Genomic DNA, 13343 nt, shown 5'->3' with positions numbered 1-13343 from the left:
AAGAAGATTCTATAAATTGCTTAAATAAAATACGCCAAGTGGTAACATTTGGTTGGCGCAATCATTGCCGCAGATCCTTTGTGATCAGAGAGATTGGTCATTACACAATGATTTCTCATTTCTTATACAATCCACAACAACCCAGCTGTCTATAACCAGACACACAGATGCTGCTCATAGAGAAATACATGTACCTACAAGCTAAAACTGCAACCAAAAGGGTTTGGCATATTGCAACATTTTAGAAAATAATTGTTCACAGTCCAATTCAACGTACATTTATAGACATAAAGGTAAAAGAAAGAGAAATGAGAATATTACAGGTAAATAGGGGTGGAAATAGGCGGAGTCGAGACAAGTTTTGCGTGGCCTAGGCATGACCTGCATTCTCTTTTCGTGGTCTGTAGCCTATCAATAGGCCAAATTTTATGGCTTGGTCATGTCTGGCCTACAAACCTGCTTAAAAGCATATTTAACAGACAATTTTATCAAAAGAAGGTCAATAGGCTGGTGGGCTAAAAAGTCTTTTATAAATCATTGCACTTTTTTAGAAAATAATTGTTCGCAGTCCAATTCAACGTACATTTATAGACATAAAGGTAAAAGAAAGAGAAATGAGAATATTACAGGTAAATAGGGGTGGAAATAGGCTGAGTCGAGCCAAGCTTTGCGTGGCCTAGGCATGACCTGCATTCTCTTTTCGTGGTCTGTAGCCTATCAATAGGCCAAATTTTATGGCTTGGTCATGCCTGGCCTACAAGTCTGCTTAAAAGTCTATTTAACAGACAATTTTATCAAAATAAGGTCAATAGGCTGGTGGGCTAAAAAGTCTTTTATAAATCATTGCACTTTTTTAGAAAATAATTGTTCACAGTCCAATTCAACGTACATTTATAGACATAAAGGTAAAAGAAAGAGAAATGAGAATATTACAGGTAAATAAGGGTGGAAATAGGCTGAGTCGAGCCAAATTTTGTGTGGCCTAGGCATGGCCTTCATTCTCTTTTCGTGGTCTGTAGCTTATCAATAGGCCAAATTTTATGGCTTGGTCATGCCTGACCTACAAGCCTGCTCAAAAGCCTATTTAACAGACAATTTTATCAAAAGAAGGTCATTAGGCTGGTGGGTTAAGAAGTCTTTTATAAATCATTGCACTTTCTTATCAAATAAAAACACTTGTATCATTACATTCAAAAACTAAACCTGTATCATTGTATTTCAAAAACCAAACCTGTATCATTGCATTTTAAAACAAACATAAATAAAAATAAACATGAACAAATTGTTTAATAACAATATGTCTAAAGTCTTAAACATAGAAATAAAAACAATAATAAGTCTCAATCCCAAAGGATGTGCTATGGCAGGTAGACCGGCAATGGTGGCTGGCTGCAACCTGCGTCCTGTGTGGCTGAGGATGTGCTATGCTGCATATGTCTGAAACGTTTCTAATCTAGGTTAGGGTAGGGACATAGGGTTTTATTTTATACAAAGTATACATTAATTTTAAAAAAAAAATTACACTGAAAAAATAATAATAATATATAAGTAGGTCGGCCGGTCGGCCTATCAGGCCAAATAGACTTTTTAAATTGTTTGGGTCTGACCTTTTTGGTTAAACAAATCTTTTAAAAAGCCTAAGCCTGGGCTTTTTAATAAACGAGTCAGGCCGGGCCGAGCCTCCGACAAGCCGAGTCATAGGCCCCTAACGAGCCGCCTGACCTATTTCCACCCCTACGGGTAAAGAAGAAAAAATGGTAGAAATTAAATAATAGAGAAAATAATTGTGAGTTTATCAAAAACCCACTATTTAATGGATATTTACTGATTATATAAACCTCTTTTTAACTTTGATTATTGTAATTAACTTTTTAACACTAACCATTCTGTATGTAAGCATTTGATTTTCCAAACATATTCTCACTCGAGCTTCAAAGATTACGTTAAATAAGTAACTATTTTCCAACAAATCCTTATGTATACACACACCGCTCATGAATCGGACTATGAACCATATGCTTAAAAAGCTAAATTATCTATCAGTTGTGCTAAACCTTGTCGGTGTATATATATTGGCCTTTGGAAAGGAGATTAATAAACATTGCATGTAAAAATGTTTAATGCAAACATCTAATGAATTTATTCTTCTAAATATGAAATTGTCTGGATCTCCTTGCTTTTGGTGGTGGTTCATAGCCATGATTGATTTTACTTGCGCAACAGAACAAGTTAACATGGTAGGATGTGTATCTATAGAAAACACTCTGACGCACAAATCAGTGAGTGAGGAGAGATGATACCACAAAGTCTATGAAGAACTCGAAATTTAGTATAAAGAGTAATGTGCTAATGTCTACATAATTGGATGACTACACCTATATTTATAATTTCAATGTCCTTCACGGTGTCTCTCAAAATCTTTATGTTGGTCTCTCAAACATGCTATTTTGTTTCTCTTAAGAATTAAAAGTAAAATTTATAAACCTTAAGTTGTTTAGTGAACATAACATGAGTCGTACCTGACAGGTCGCAGGTTTGAATCTCTCAAGTGTCATTAGAATGAGATAAATGTAAGTCGTTTATAAGTGTTATTCGAATCCAACAATTTTCTCTATCTTAGACCGGACATTATGCCCTTACTCTAAATTTTATGATAGCAAAAAAAAATCTTAATTTTATCGAATAATGTTGTGTAGATATTCAATTTCCACATCCACATTATGCAAATAGGAAGATAAATGAGAGAAATGAGTTATATGCATGATTTATGATTTCACAGAAAATGAATAAAGAGATAGAAAAACAAAAATTTGTAGAAATGAGATGAGAGTAAGTGAGACGTGAATATATGGTTACCCATTTTTTCACACCCAAAAGGAGACCGAAGCACATTGGGTAAGGTGTCATCCTGTGATTTATGCCTATGCTATGTCCCTTCCTAATCAAATCAAATTCATGGTTGTCACATGCATACCCCTAATGGGCCCACTCCAGACTGGGTTTGTTTCCTTCCACCGTGGGCCCCAAATGGCGAAGCTTCTTTACCCCGTTGATCCAACGGCTAGTCCTGGCCCAACCCACCCTGGGACCCACTTCTCACCAGATCAAATAACACCCGTTCGATCAATCATGTTCTGACACACATCAAACCACAGAGGATTTTTCTTTATAAATCTCTCTGCAACACTTCACAAACCACCAATCTCACTCTCAACCAAAAATGGATCGGAACTCTGTGCTCTCCCTCGCTTTGATCTGCATTGTCGTTGCCGGCGTCGGAGGCCAGTCTCCTGCAGCCTCGCCGACCACCACTCCAGCCGTCACCACCACTCCTCCTGCTACAGCCCCTTCCACACAGCCAAAACCAACAACACCAGCACCGGTTGCTTCTCCAAAACCTTCATCACCAGCTTCACCAGCTTCTTCTCCCAATGCTGCAACCGTAACCCCTGTATCAGCTCCCCTAGCTTCACCTCCGTCTAAGGCCGCCGCTGCACCAGCTCCGGTGGCCAAAGCTCCGGCATCCACACCTCCGGCGGCTGTTCCGGTGAGCTCTCCACCACCGGCACCAGTTCCTGTTGCCTCTCCACCTGCTCCTGTTCCGGTGAGCTCTCCTCCTGCACCGGCGCCGACAACTCCCGCCCCTGCTGTGACACCGACCGCTGAGGTCCCTGCTCCGGCTCCGAGCAAGTCAAAGAAGAAGGTGAAGAAGGGAAAGAAGCACGGTGCACCGGCTCCTTCACCGTTGCTAGGCCCTCCCGCACCTCCGGTTGGAGCTCCGGGACCTGACGACGCATTATCTCCTGGTCCAACAGCGGTTGCTGCCGACGAGGTACATCTTCATTTTCTTCCTCTTCATGCTTTTTAATCTTTTGCTTTTCGTACTATTCACACTAGATCTGGAATTTACTAATGTTGTCTTAGATCTGAGAAATGGCATGGTGAGACATTGAGATATTTTAAGTTTGATAAAATGCAAATGTGATTTACATATCTCAATGTAACAACGGAGTTATTAGAATTTGACGCATTAAGTTTAACGGTACTTGAGAAGTAAATTGTGTCACTGGAAAATCAAACACACTTAGTTTACTTAATTTAGGTTTTTTCTTGTTTTAGCTGAAATTGGGAGTGACAGATTCCATTTTTCATTGAACTTAAATGTTGTTTGTTGTGGTGTGGCTATGGTAATAATGTATATCTTGCTGGCCATCGTAATTGTTGATTATGTGTTTGTTGTGACAGAGCAAATTATTAATAGTTTAATACTAATATAGTAATATAGGTGAAAAATTAATTGAGCACATTACTAGTATAGTTCAAAATTTAATTGAATTGATAGTGTGATCTGAAAATTCTGTGGTTTTCTATGTTACAGAGTGGAGCAGAGACCATCAGGTACTTGAAGATGGTGGTAGGAAGCTTAGCTTTGGGCTTGGCTGTTTTGATGTTCTAGAGAAGAGACACTATTATTACTGCTGTTGCTACGATCGATATTCTTGTATCATTTAGTTTCTTTTTTTGGGCCTGTCATGGACTGAGATTAAATTTATTACCACCATTATTTCCTTGAAACTCTTATTATTAATTCTATATTGGTGATGTTTTTGTCAATATAGTACTCCCTCTGGTCCTATTTATAAGCATGAAAGAGAAGAAAAATCTTGGTCTTTTTTATAAGAACCAAATGAAAGTTTGAGCTATATTAATTAATTTTTCCAATGATGCCCTTATTAATTCTAACTTGTAAAATGTGTCTCATTAATTATTCTCTCTCTTTTCCACTTTCCAACACTAATAACAAAGGGTAGTTTTGGAAGTTCATTTTAATTTAAGACAAATTTAATGCATTTTATCTAGTTTAACTACATTTCTTAAACTATGTGAATTTTTTTTTATTGCTTATAAATATAAGACCTACTTGTTTTGTCTTGTCGTGCGTCTTTGGGTTTTACCTTGACAATTACAAAACATTGCTAGAATGGGTAAAGCACCGACGAGGTGATGCATTCCTATTTGTATTCTAGTTATTTTCTGTAAACTTTGTTCTATTTAGTTACTAAAGCTAGATGGAAAAAAACAAAAAACCTATTGGGATTAAGAAAAATGCTACCTCCTATGTTCCTTAGTGAAAAAAAATTATTCTTATATATTTGTGTTCTTAGGTGAGAATTAAATGACATTTTTCATAATAGTACTCTTGTATGAACAATTAATAAAACACATTTTAAAGGTAAAATAAGAAAACAAATAAACTTTTTGAAAATAAGTAAAAAAATTGTAAAATCCGAATAACAATTTCCTAAAATAGGGGGTCCTGTAATTCAGAACGTGTAATTCAGAATGGGTTAACTTTTACAAGCGCTCTTTTACTATCTCCGTTCTTATTTAATTGCACTGTTTAACGTGTGTATACCATCTATCACTAGACAATTACATAGGAATAGACGTATTAGAACAATTAGAGCATCTCCAATGGTGAGATCTTATTTTGAGACTTAACTCACTTTTTGTGGGTCCAGATTGCCACATAGGATTTAAGACACTCATAAAGTCCCTATGCACATTTCACTCTAGTGGTTGAAATCTTATTTTACTTTTGACTGGACCCACAGTACTCAATATATTTATATTATTTATTTCTCTCCCTATTTTTCACTTTGGTTCTTGTATTGAAGGAGAGAGAAAAAAAATATTATTTTATTTAAGATCTCACATTTGAGAGTACCTGAGTTAAGGCACGGATCTTAGCAAAAACTAAGATCTCATGCCACGTAGGATAGCTCCAATGGTGAGATCTAATAAGATCCAGATCTTATTTTAAGATCCCAAAATAAAGACTCCATTGGAGATACTCTTAGAGTATGTTATGGTCGATTACTAGATCTACCAGAAGTCTCGGCAAGTTGGTAACAACTTTATGATTGTTTTTTATTTTTGTTGAAATCAAGAGCCATCTTTTTAGCTTGTCCTCCCCTAGCTAGCTTTATCCCATAATTTAATTTCGTTTTATTCGGGTAGATGATAGACCTAACTTTAATAATTACGCGTCTTTATTTGTTATGACATGCAGTGCAATTACGACTCAACTAATTTACAAATGCCAGCTTGTGAAGCATTCGTCAATTTAAGGTCCCAATATTCTCTTGTTTTACTTTTATTTGGGAATATATAGTGAAAATCTTGCTAAGAAACTCCCACTATACTATAGTAAGGTGAAAATCACTTATTAAAGAATATAATGTTAGTATATGCGCAAATGTTTGAATCATGTACGGTGGTCACAATTATAAAAGCCATGTTTTAGAGCTTAGATTACTTGTTGCCTGAAAATGTTGAGACACCAACACATATTGACTTAGTTAGTAAGGACTAGAGACGAATCATTTTTTCTCAAAAAGATTATGTCTTGTTGTCGATGTGAAAATTGTGTTAGTGATTGATCTGTATGTGCTTCTTTAAGTTGTTTTTAACTGTGAGCCATATGAATCTCTTTTGTGGTTTGCCATGATTTATTATCTGTGGGCAGTGCCTTTTTTCGGTTAAAGGCTAGGCCAAAAGATCGTTGCAGCTGATTTTTCTTTAAGCTATGAAGCTCACGCTTTTTCTTTTCATAAGTTTCCTTTGCTGGGAAGAAATGTTCAATGTCAAAGTCACACTCAACGAACTTACTTAGCCACCAAGGGCAGTTTGTGGAATATACGGTCCCTCGCTTCCCCCAATCCTCAATCTCCTTTTTGGGTATCATAATTAATTGAGGGGATAAAGATGGCCAAACATGTTATAGGTGGTTCACATAACTTGTTTTGATGAGACGATGAAGAAAAAAAATTGAACTTCCTAAGGTTTATTTTATTTCCATGACAAAGATAAACACACCCATAAGAGGAGTATGAACACCACCAGCATATTCATATCACAATTTGTCTATTCAACTTTTGCACTAGTTGTCGGTTGATATAGAAATTTAGTTGACGATGTATAATTGTATATTAAGTTATTCACATGCTAGCAATTAATTGTTAAATAATACATATTGATGATAAAAAAGTACACATGCTAAGTTACAAATAACGGAAGAAAATGATAGTCAGGAATCATTGTCATTAAAAATAACTCCCTGCCTACCTCCACTGACACAATGAAATGAACTCGTGAACAACTGCGATCTGCCTCCATCAAAAGATACATCAAGCGCGTTTCATTATTTTAAGATGTAGTAGAAGATATTCCTCACATCTTTGCCGTTTAAAAATAATGGTCCCAGATCTAAGCAGACAAATGAAATTGCAGGACAAAGCTGTTTGTAGTTATTGTAATGGGAGGTTAAATAACAAAGAATTTATTGGATCTTATACTTAAATAAGTTTGAAACTGAGAATCATCATAATTGCAAGTTATCATTATCTTCGACAATAACACACCATATACTCCCTCCGTTCCAATTTGTTTGTTGTTTTAGCATTTGCACATAGTTTAAGAGCTAATCATTAAATTAATATTTTCACCAAAATACCCCTATTTATTTTCATTCATGTCAATCATTCCTTCCTCATTTTCCACACTCACACTACTAATTTCACATCTTCTCCATTGAAAATATAAGAGAGAGAATGTGAATTCAAAATTTGAGTTACTACTACATGAGAGAAACTTGACCAGAATAATGACTTACATTTTCGTAAATAAGGATAGTAATTAATAGAGATAGTGGGGATAGTTAATTTAAGTGGTAGGTTGGTTTATTGAGAAACTTTGAATTAATTATTCAACAAGGGTATAGAGGGAAGAAAATGAGAAAAAATGCATTAAATATATAAAACAACAACTATTTTGAAATTTCTAGCAAAAGCTAAAACAACAAACAAATTGGAACGGAGGGAGTAATACTTTAGAATTAATAATCAGTAAATAAACTATGATACAGGAATGAAGTGGAGCCGGCCCCACACAAACAGATAAACAAGATCATAGAAATCAAGTAAAGATCAACTCTTTCAAAAAAAAAAAATAAGTAAAGATCAACATTCAAACAAAAATGCAAACGTTATACTATAGAAAGCGTGGTAATCCCAAACTACCGTTTGTAGCTTATCCCAAGAAGTGATTATGAGACTCACATTTGCAGGCCCAAACACACTATATATAGAAACAGAAATGCATTTGCAGATGATACATCTTCTAAAGAATTCTTTCTATACATCTATTAGATTTTGGTTACATCATAGTAGATAGCCTGATTTCTTTGAAACAGAAATCTTGATAAGTTAAGTGACTATTGTTGTATAAATTGCTCATGATGGACTTGAATATGCTAGCCACAGAGCTACAGTAATCACGCAAGCAGTAGTAGTACAAAAGCAGCTCATAATGGCTGAAGTTCCTGCTCCGGAACAACTACATCAACTGGCTTGTATGAAGGCTCAGTATGCTGCTTGTTTTTCCAAATTAAGAATATTCCAAAGGCTGATGCTCCTAGAAGCAGTGTAAGCAAAACAGCTAAAGCCGCGACCACAAAATATTGCTGCCACCAAGTCCTGCATCATCTCAGAAAAATATGTTAAAATTTAAAATGGTTATAGGATAAAATCAAACCCATGTCCAATAAATTGAAGATTTTAGCCATTACAGCTACACACACCATGACAGTAATCACCACAATAGGTAACTGCAACAAGTAATGGCAAGAGAAAAAAGTTTGAATGGACGATTATGCACGTAGGATAATTAGTTGTCTAGAAAGAACATAGGTTTATTTTCCGACCTGACTTCCCTTGTTAACCCAAAAGTTTTAGAGCAGTATTTAAATATTTGCTTTACAAACTAGTAAAATTATAGATAATCCCTCAATAAAGTAATGAAAATTTTGGCATTAAATTAATACTTCCAAATAAGCACACTTCATTTTACCTCTCAACTACCCATTCAATAAGGGACAAAACATGTCATAGGCCATTGCACTTGCAGACTGAAGTCCAAAATATCAGGACACAACAAAGCATAGACAAATACACACACACACTGCAAACATAACAGTTATAGAAATACAAGAATATCGGTATATATAAGTGCGAAAAGATATACATGTGTTTCACAAGAAGTCAGACATGGAAAAGGAACACATATAATAACATCAGACATGAATTTTAATAAACTAGTGCATTAGACTTTCCGACTAATCTGAATGCGTAAAATTATGTACCACAGTACTACATGCAATGATATTAAAGCATTTTTTTTTACCGTTTTGATGGCGGCTTGGCATGCCAATCAACTAAGTTATAACTTCCAAATTTGTCAGGAAGCTGCAACTGATGTTCAGATATCCGTGAAATCATACTCTGCAACATAAAAAGTCATCATTAAATGGGCAGTCTTCATTCAAATGCAACAGCACAAATGTCAACTTACCATAGCAGTGGTGTTAGAAAAGAAATTAGCAGATGGCCTTGGAGTAATGACCCATCTAGAGAGGGAACCATTTCCAAGAGAAGAAAAATTCATCAAGTGAACCTGTGAGTATTCCAACCAAGAACGTTATTTTTACAAAGTAACGATGCACATGAACAGGAAGGAAAAATTATCTGCAAATGCATATTGTCCTATTGGTACTTCGGAAAGTTCCCACATGATTATTTGAAGTCTAAAATCTATGACCTCTGGCTCTCCTAAATCCCTAACACATAGTTAAATAAATCCCTCAACAGCATCAAAAATGTTTATTACACTTAAAGATGTAACTAAAGAACGAAATTCCCTGAACTTAAGTGACCATTTTCTAACCTGCGAAGTATTAACATCTAACTCATGAGCTATGAGGTCAGCCAATTCTGTAATGTGAGGCTTCATATCCATGTAGCTGATGTTAAATGATATTACAATTGTTATTTGAGCAATTTGAAGTTCACCTGCACATTTAAGTCGATGAAAGCAAATTAGTCAACAGCGAGCATAGAAATTACAAAGTGATCAGTGACCACGCTAATTTCCTAAAAGTAAAATGATATAACATTATAAACTAATTTATGTAAGCTTAATATCTGATTGATGTCTAAACATGATATCTCTTTACACACTTAAATTACAAATAGAATTCCAGCAGCTAATATTACCTTGATGAATATTAAACTGTGATGCAGATGGAGCAACTGAAGGCTCAAACGCTTTGGCTAAATTTGTTCCTTCTGAGTTTGGAGGAACTGGTGGTAGGGCATCAGAGACATGTAGCCTTGCCCATAATTCAGAACAATTAGTTTTCAAGAAACCAACTTTCGTATGCTCACGATCATATATTACAAGAGTATTGCGGACAACAATCCCTACACACACAAAAAGATGATATCGGAATGATCACTAGAGTATTGCAGAAAACCATAACTCCAAGCTAACCATCTAACACACAGATTAGGGAACAATATTTCAAATCAGGGCAAAGCATGAAATGGCATGAAGTTAACCACAGTAAATAAGTTACCTCCTAAAAGAGTAGTTGGGTCCTTTCCATTTGAAAAAACCCCCAGACAATATGCACCACGCACTTTTGAATGCTTCACATGCAATAGTCAGGAAATCAAACAACCTGTAAACATAGTTAAAGATACTAGTGATCTTCTTTTTATAACTAACCGGGAACAAGTAATTTTCAGGTGACAGCGCCAACTTGTGACCATTTTCAAATACCATGTCAACCACTGGAAAGCTTCTGGAGAGTTGAGAGACATCACTGAAATACAAGTAAACTCAAATTGTTAATTAAGCTACAGTGGATGTGTATGTTCACTCCTTGGTAATGACAGAGACATACGATCCAGCACCAGAAAAACATATATCTTTATAATTTGGGTCTGGACCACTGATTTGCTTCAAAGACTGCAGTTCCTTTATAATCTACAAAAAGATAAATACATAATCAACGTCAAGTCAACAAACATATAAGATAAAAATCATATCATATACAGGACACTTGAATTTTTATTTGAAACAGGATAATTGATTTGTGATAGGTTATGGTTCATAAACAAAAATATTAATGATAATGAGAGTATAAAAAACACTCTCTATGATGCATGGCCCACTAATCCAGAAGTGAAGACTGAAATACAGCTTCATAAGTGGTATCATAAAAAGCATTATTGCTTAAATGCTATTGCAAAATTAATGGTTAAAAATGGCTTCCAGTACTGTTATATCTTGATTGGAAAATTCAGTGGTGATGTTTTGAAAGAAAAGAACAGAAAAAGACGCAAGACTTGCAAATTGGAAACAGCTCAAGGTTTTCATCAAACAGGAGAGATTAAGAAACGTAACTCGCTACAATCATATTTATGGAAGCACTTACAGCATGCTTAAAAGCAAAGAATGCCGCTGCTGGTAGGTATGCATAAGTTGTGCCACTATCCAAGACAGTCCCATGCTTTCCATCAAAAACCTTTGGGTTTAGAGGCAATCGCTTCCCCGCAACATGCATCTCCTTCAAATTGATATTATAATATGGACTGTTGCCAGTCCGAAACTAGAGTAAATGCGTGAGATTAATCAAATGCATTTTGTTCAAGAAAATTCATGACATCTCATATCCATCAGATAAGGAATTTGATACACACCTTCGAATAGGATCTGAATGTGTAAAGACCATGTCTGCTGGGGGAGATATGCCACCAAGCACCATAGCACCCCCACCAACATCCATTCCACCATAGCACAGAGAGAATGAATTACTTAACACTTTTTTACCAACCAGTTGATCCATGATACTTAGATCTCCACGGCCCAAACCAATGATGCCATCTGCATGCTGACTATAAAGATCACCGGTCTCAACGTTTTCACAGCCAAAAACAGCACGTTGGGGGCCAAGCTCACTTTGATTTCCAAAGGACACAACATCCTCACCAAGGACCCCACTGCTACTACTCAATTCAGCGTACTGTCTATCATACGTGCACTGCTTCCTGTCCTTGTCACAATTGCAACCTGGTCTGCATTTTACAGGTTGATAGGTTTTCGACTTGTCTGGCTGGAACTTCGGATCCTATTAAAACAAAACTGTTTACACAAATCCAATCTACTTCAAATAAATCATATAAGCTACACATGCACGGGTACAACAATTCTAAATAAAGTCATTGATAAAAACCCATATAGAAAAGGTTAAGAACCTCAGCTGCAAACCAAACAACCGTTTTATGGTAAAATTGCAAACCAAATAACCATATAACACCATATCTGTGTATCCTAATTTTTCGATGATCCTGAGTTACATCTACAACCCAATAAGTAGCTCTTTTAGACAAATTCAATAATGAACCAGTATAAACATGAATTTATTGAATGGGAAGTGGGTTGAAGCATTACCTGGTGCAAACCACAGTGTTTACAAGTAGAGCATGGAACATAGGTAACAGTACTTCCAGTGTCGACAATTAGAGCAAACTTCTGAGGAGGTGTACCAATCCAAAGCCGCGTAGTATAGTACCTACACCGTCGAATTTCCCAAAATAATTATACTATACAGTATACACACACAAAACATGCAGAGGAATTGGAGCGAGAGAAGAAAGATGCAAACCCGTTGAGAAGCAGATCGTCGTAGAGTCTCATGTGAGCGTTGGGATGGCGTTCGGACTCGGATCTCTGAAGCTGACGGCGGGGATTGACGGGGGAGATGGAAGAATCAGGAACAGAGAAATGAAGAGGGAGAATCATGGCGTCGTGATCAGTTCGCAATTCAGCACAGAAACCCAACCGCGCAAGGCATAGAATTACGGAGATGAAGACGGTGGAGATGAGCGGAGTCGATGGCTCAGCCATGACTCCTACTGGTTCAAGGATTCGAATTCGTGATTTCAGCACCGTGCCGGAGTGCGGTGGCGTGGATCGAAGCGAGACGGAAAGTGAAGAATCCGATAGAGACACGAGCTTTCCTTCAACTCGCAATTACACAGAAGATAAAGGAAGGAGGGAAGTCAAATGAAACGACTTTGCTTGAACTGAAATCAACTTATCCATTTCCGTTTGCATTTTATTGTTTAAAAATTTGCTTATTTAAATGTTTGTTAATTACTACTCTATGCTCTTAGATCTTAATCAAGGAGCAACTATTAGTTCCATAAATTTCATAACTGTGAGTAAAACATCACTTTGTTCATAAGACAGATATTTGAGAGAAGTGGTGAAGGCTAAATATGTCTCTAAGATAATCAAACTTTCGATCAAAAGGTTCAATTTGACACTCGACACTAATTGAATTAGATGGAAATTAGTGATGATTAACAAGGAGTACCAATACTTTTTTTTTAATTAAAAATGTCTTAGGTTACTCACAATGAATAGTTCAGTTGACA

General features: G+C 36.2%; 2 protein-coding genes across 2 annotated transcripts; one reads left to right on the top strand and one right to left on the bottom strand.

Moving 5' to 3' along the window:
• The first annotated feature begins 3183 nt into the window (after positions 1-3183).
• On the top strand, positions 3184-4614 carry LOC130740883 (lysine-rich arabinogalactan protein 18-like). The gene is made up of 2 exons (XM_057593599.1): positions 3184-3832; positions 4379-4614. The coding sequence occupies exons 1-2, from the start codon at positions 3221-3223 to the stop codon at positions 4454-4456; spliced, it is 690 nt and encodes a 229-aa protein (XP_057449582.1). The 5' UTR covers positions 3184-3220; the 3' UTR covers positions 4457-4614.
• Positions 4615-8121: 3507 nt separating this feature from the next.
• On the bottom strand, positions 8122-13058 carry LOC130740879 (aspartic proteinase 36-like). Its single transcript, XM_057593596.1, has 12 exons — positions 12569-13058; positions 12355-12475; positions 11604-12031; positions 11339-11495; positions 10805-10887; positions 10627-10723; positions 10475-10547; positions 10113-10319; positions 9784-9908; positions 9412-9513; positions 9244-9341; positions 8122-8537 (listed from the first exon to the last, which is right to left on the bottom strand). Exons 1-12 carry the CDS (start codon positions 12808-12810, stop codon positions 8366-8368), a joined length of 1905 nt encoding a protein of 634 aa, XP_057449579.1. The 5' UTR covers positions 12811-13058; the 3' UTR covers positions 8122-8365.
• Between the last annotated feature and the right edge of the window lie 285 nt (positions 13059-13343).

Source organism: Lotus japonicus, chromosome 2 (assembly GCF_012489685.1).
Source record: "Lotus japonicus ecotype B-129 chromosome 2, LjGifu_v1.2".
In the NCBI taxonomy this organism is placed as follows: Eukaryota; Viridiplantae; Streptophyta; class Magnoliopsida; order Fabales; family Fabaceae; genus Lotus; species Lotus japonicus.
The sequence above is the reverse complement of the archived record's forward strand: the minus strand, read 5'-3'. Positions and strand labels throughout refer to the sequence as shown.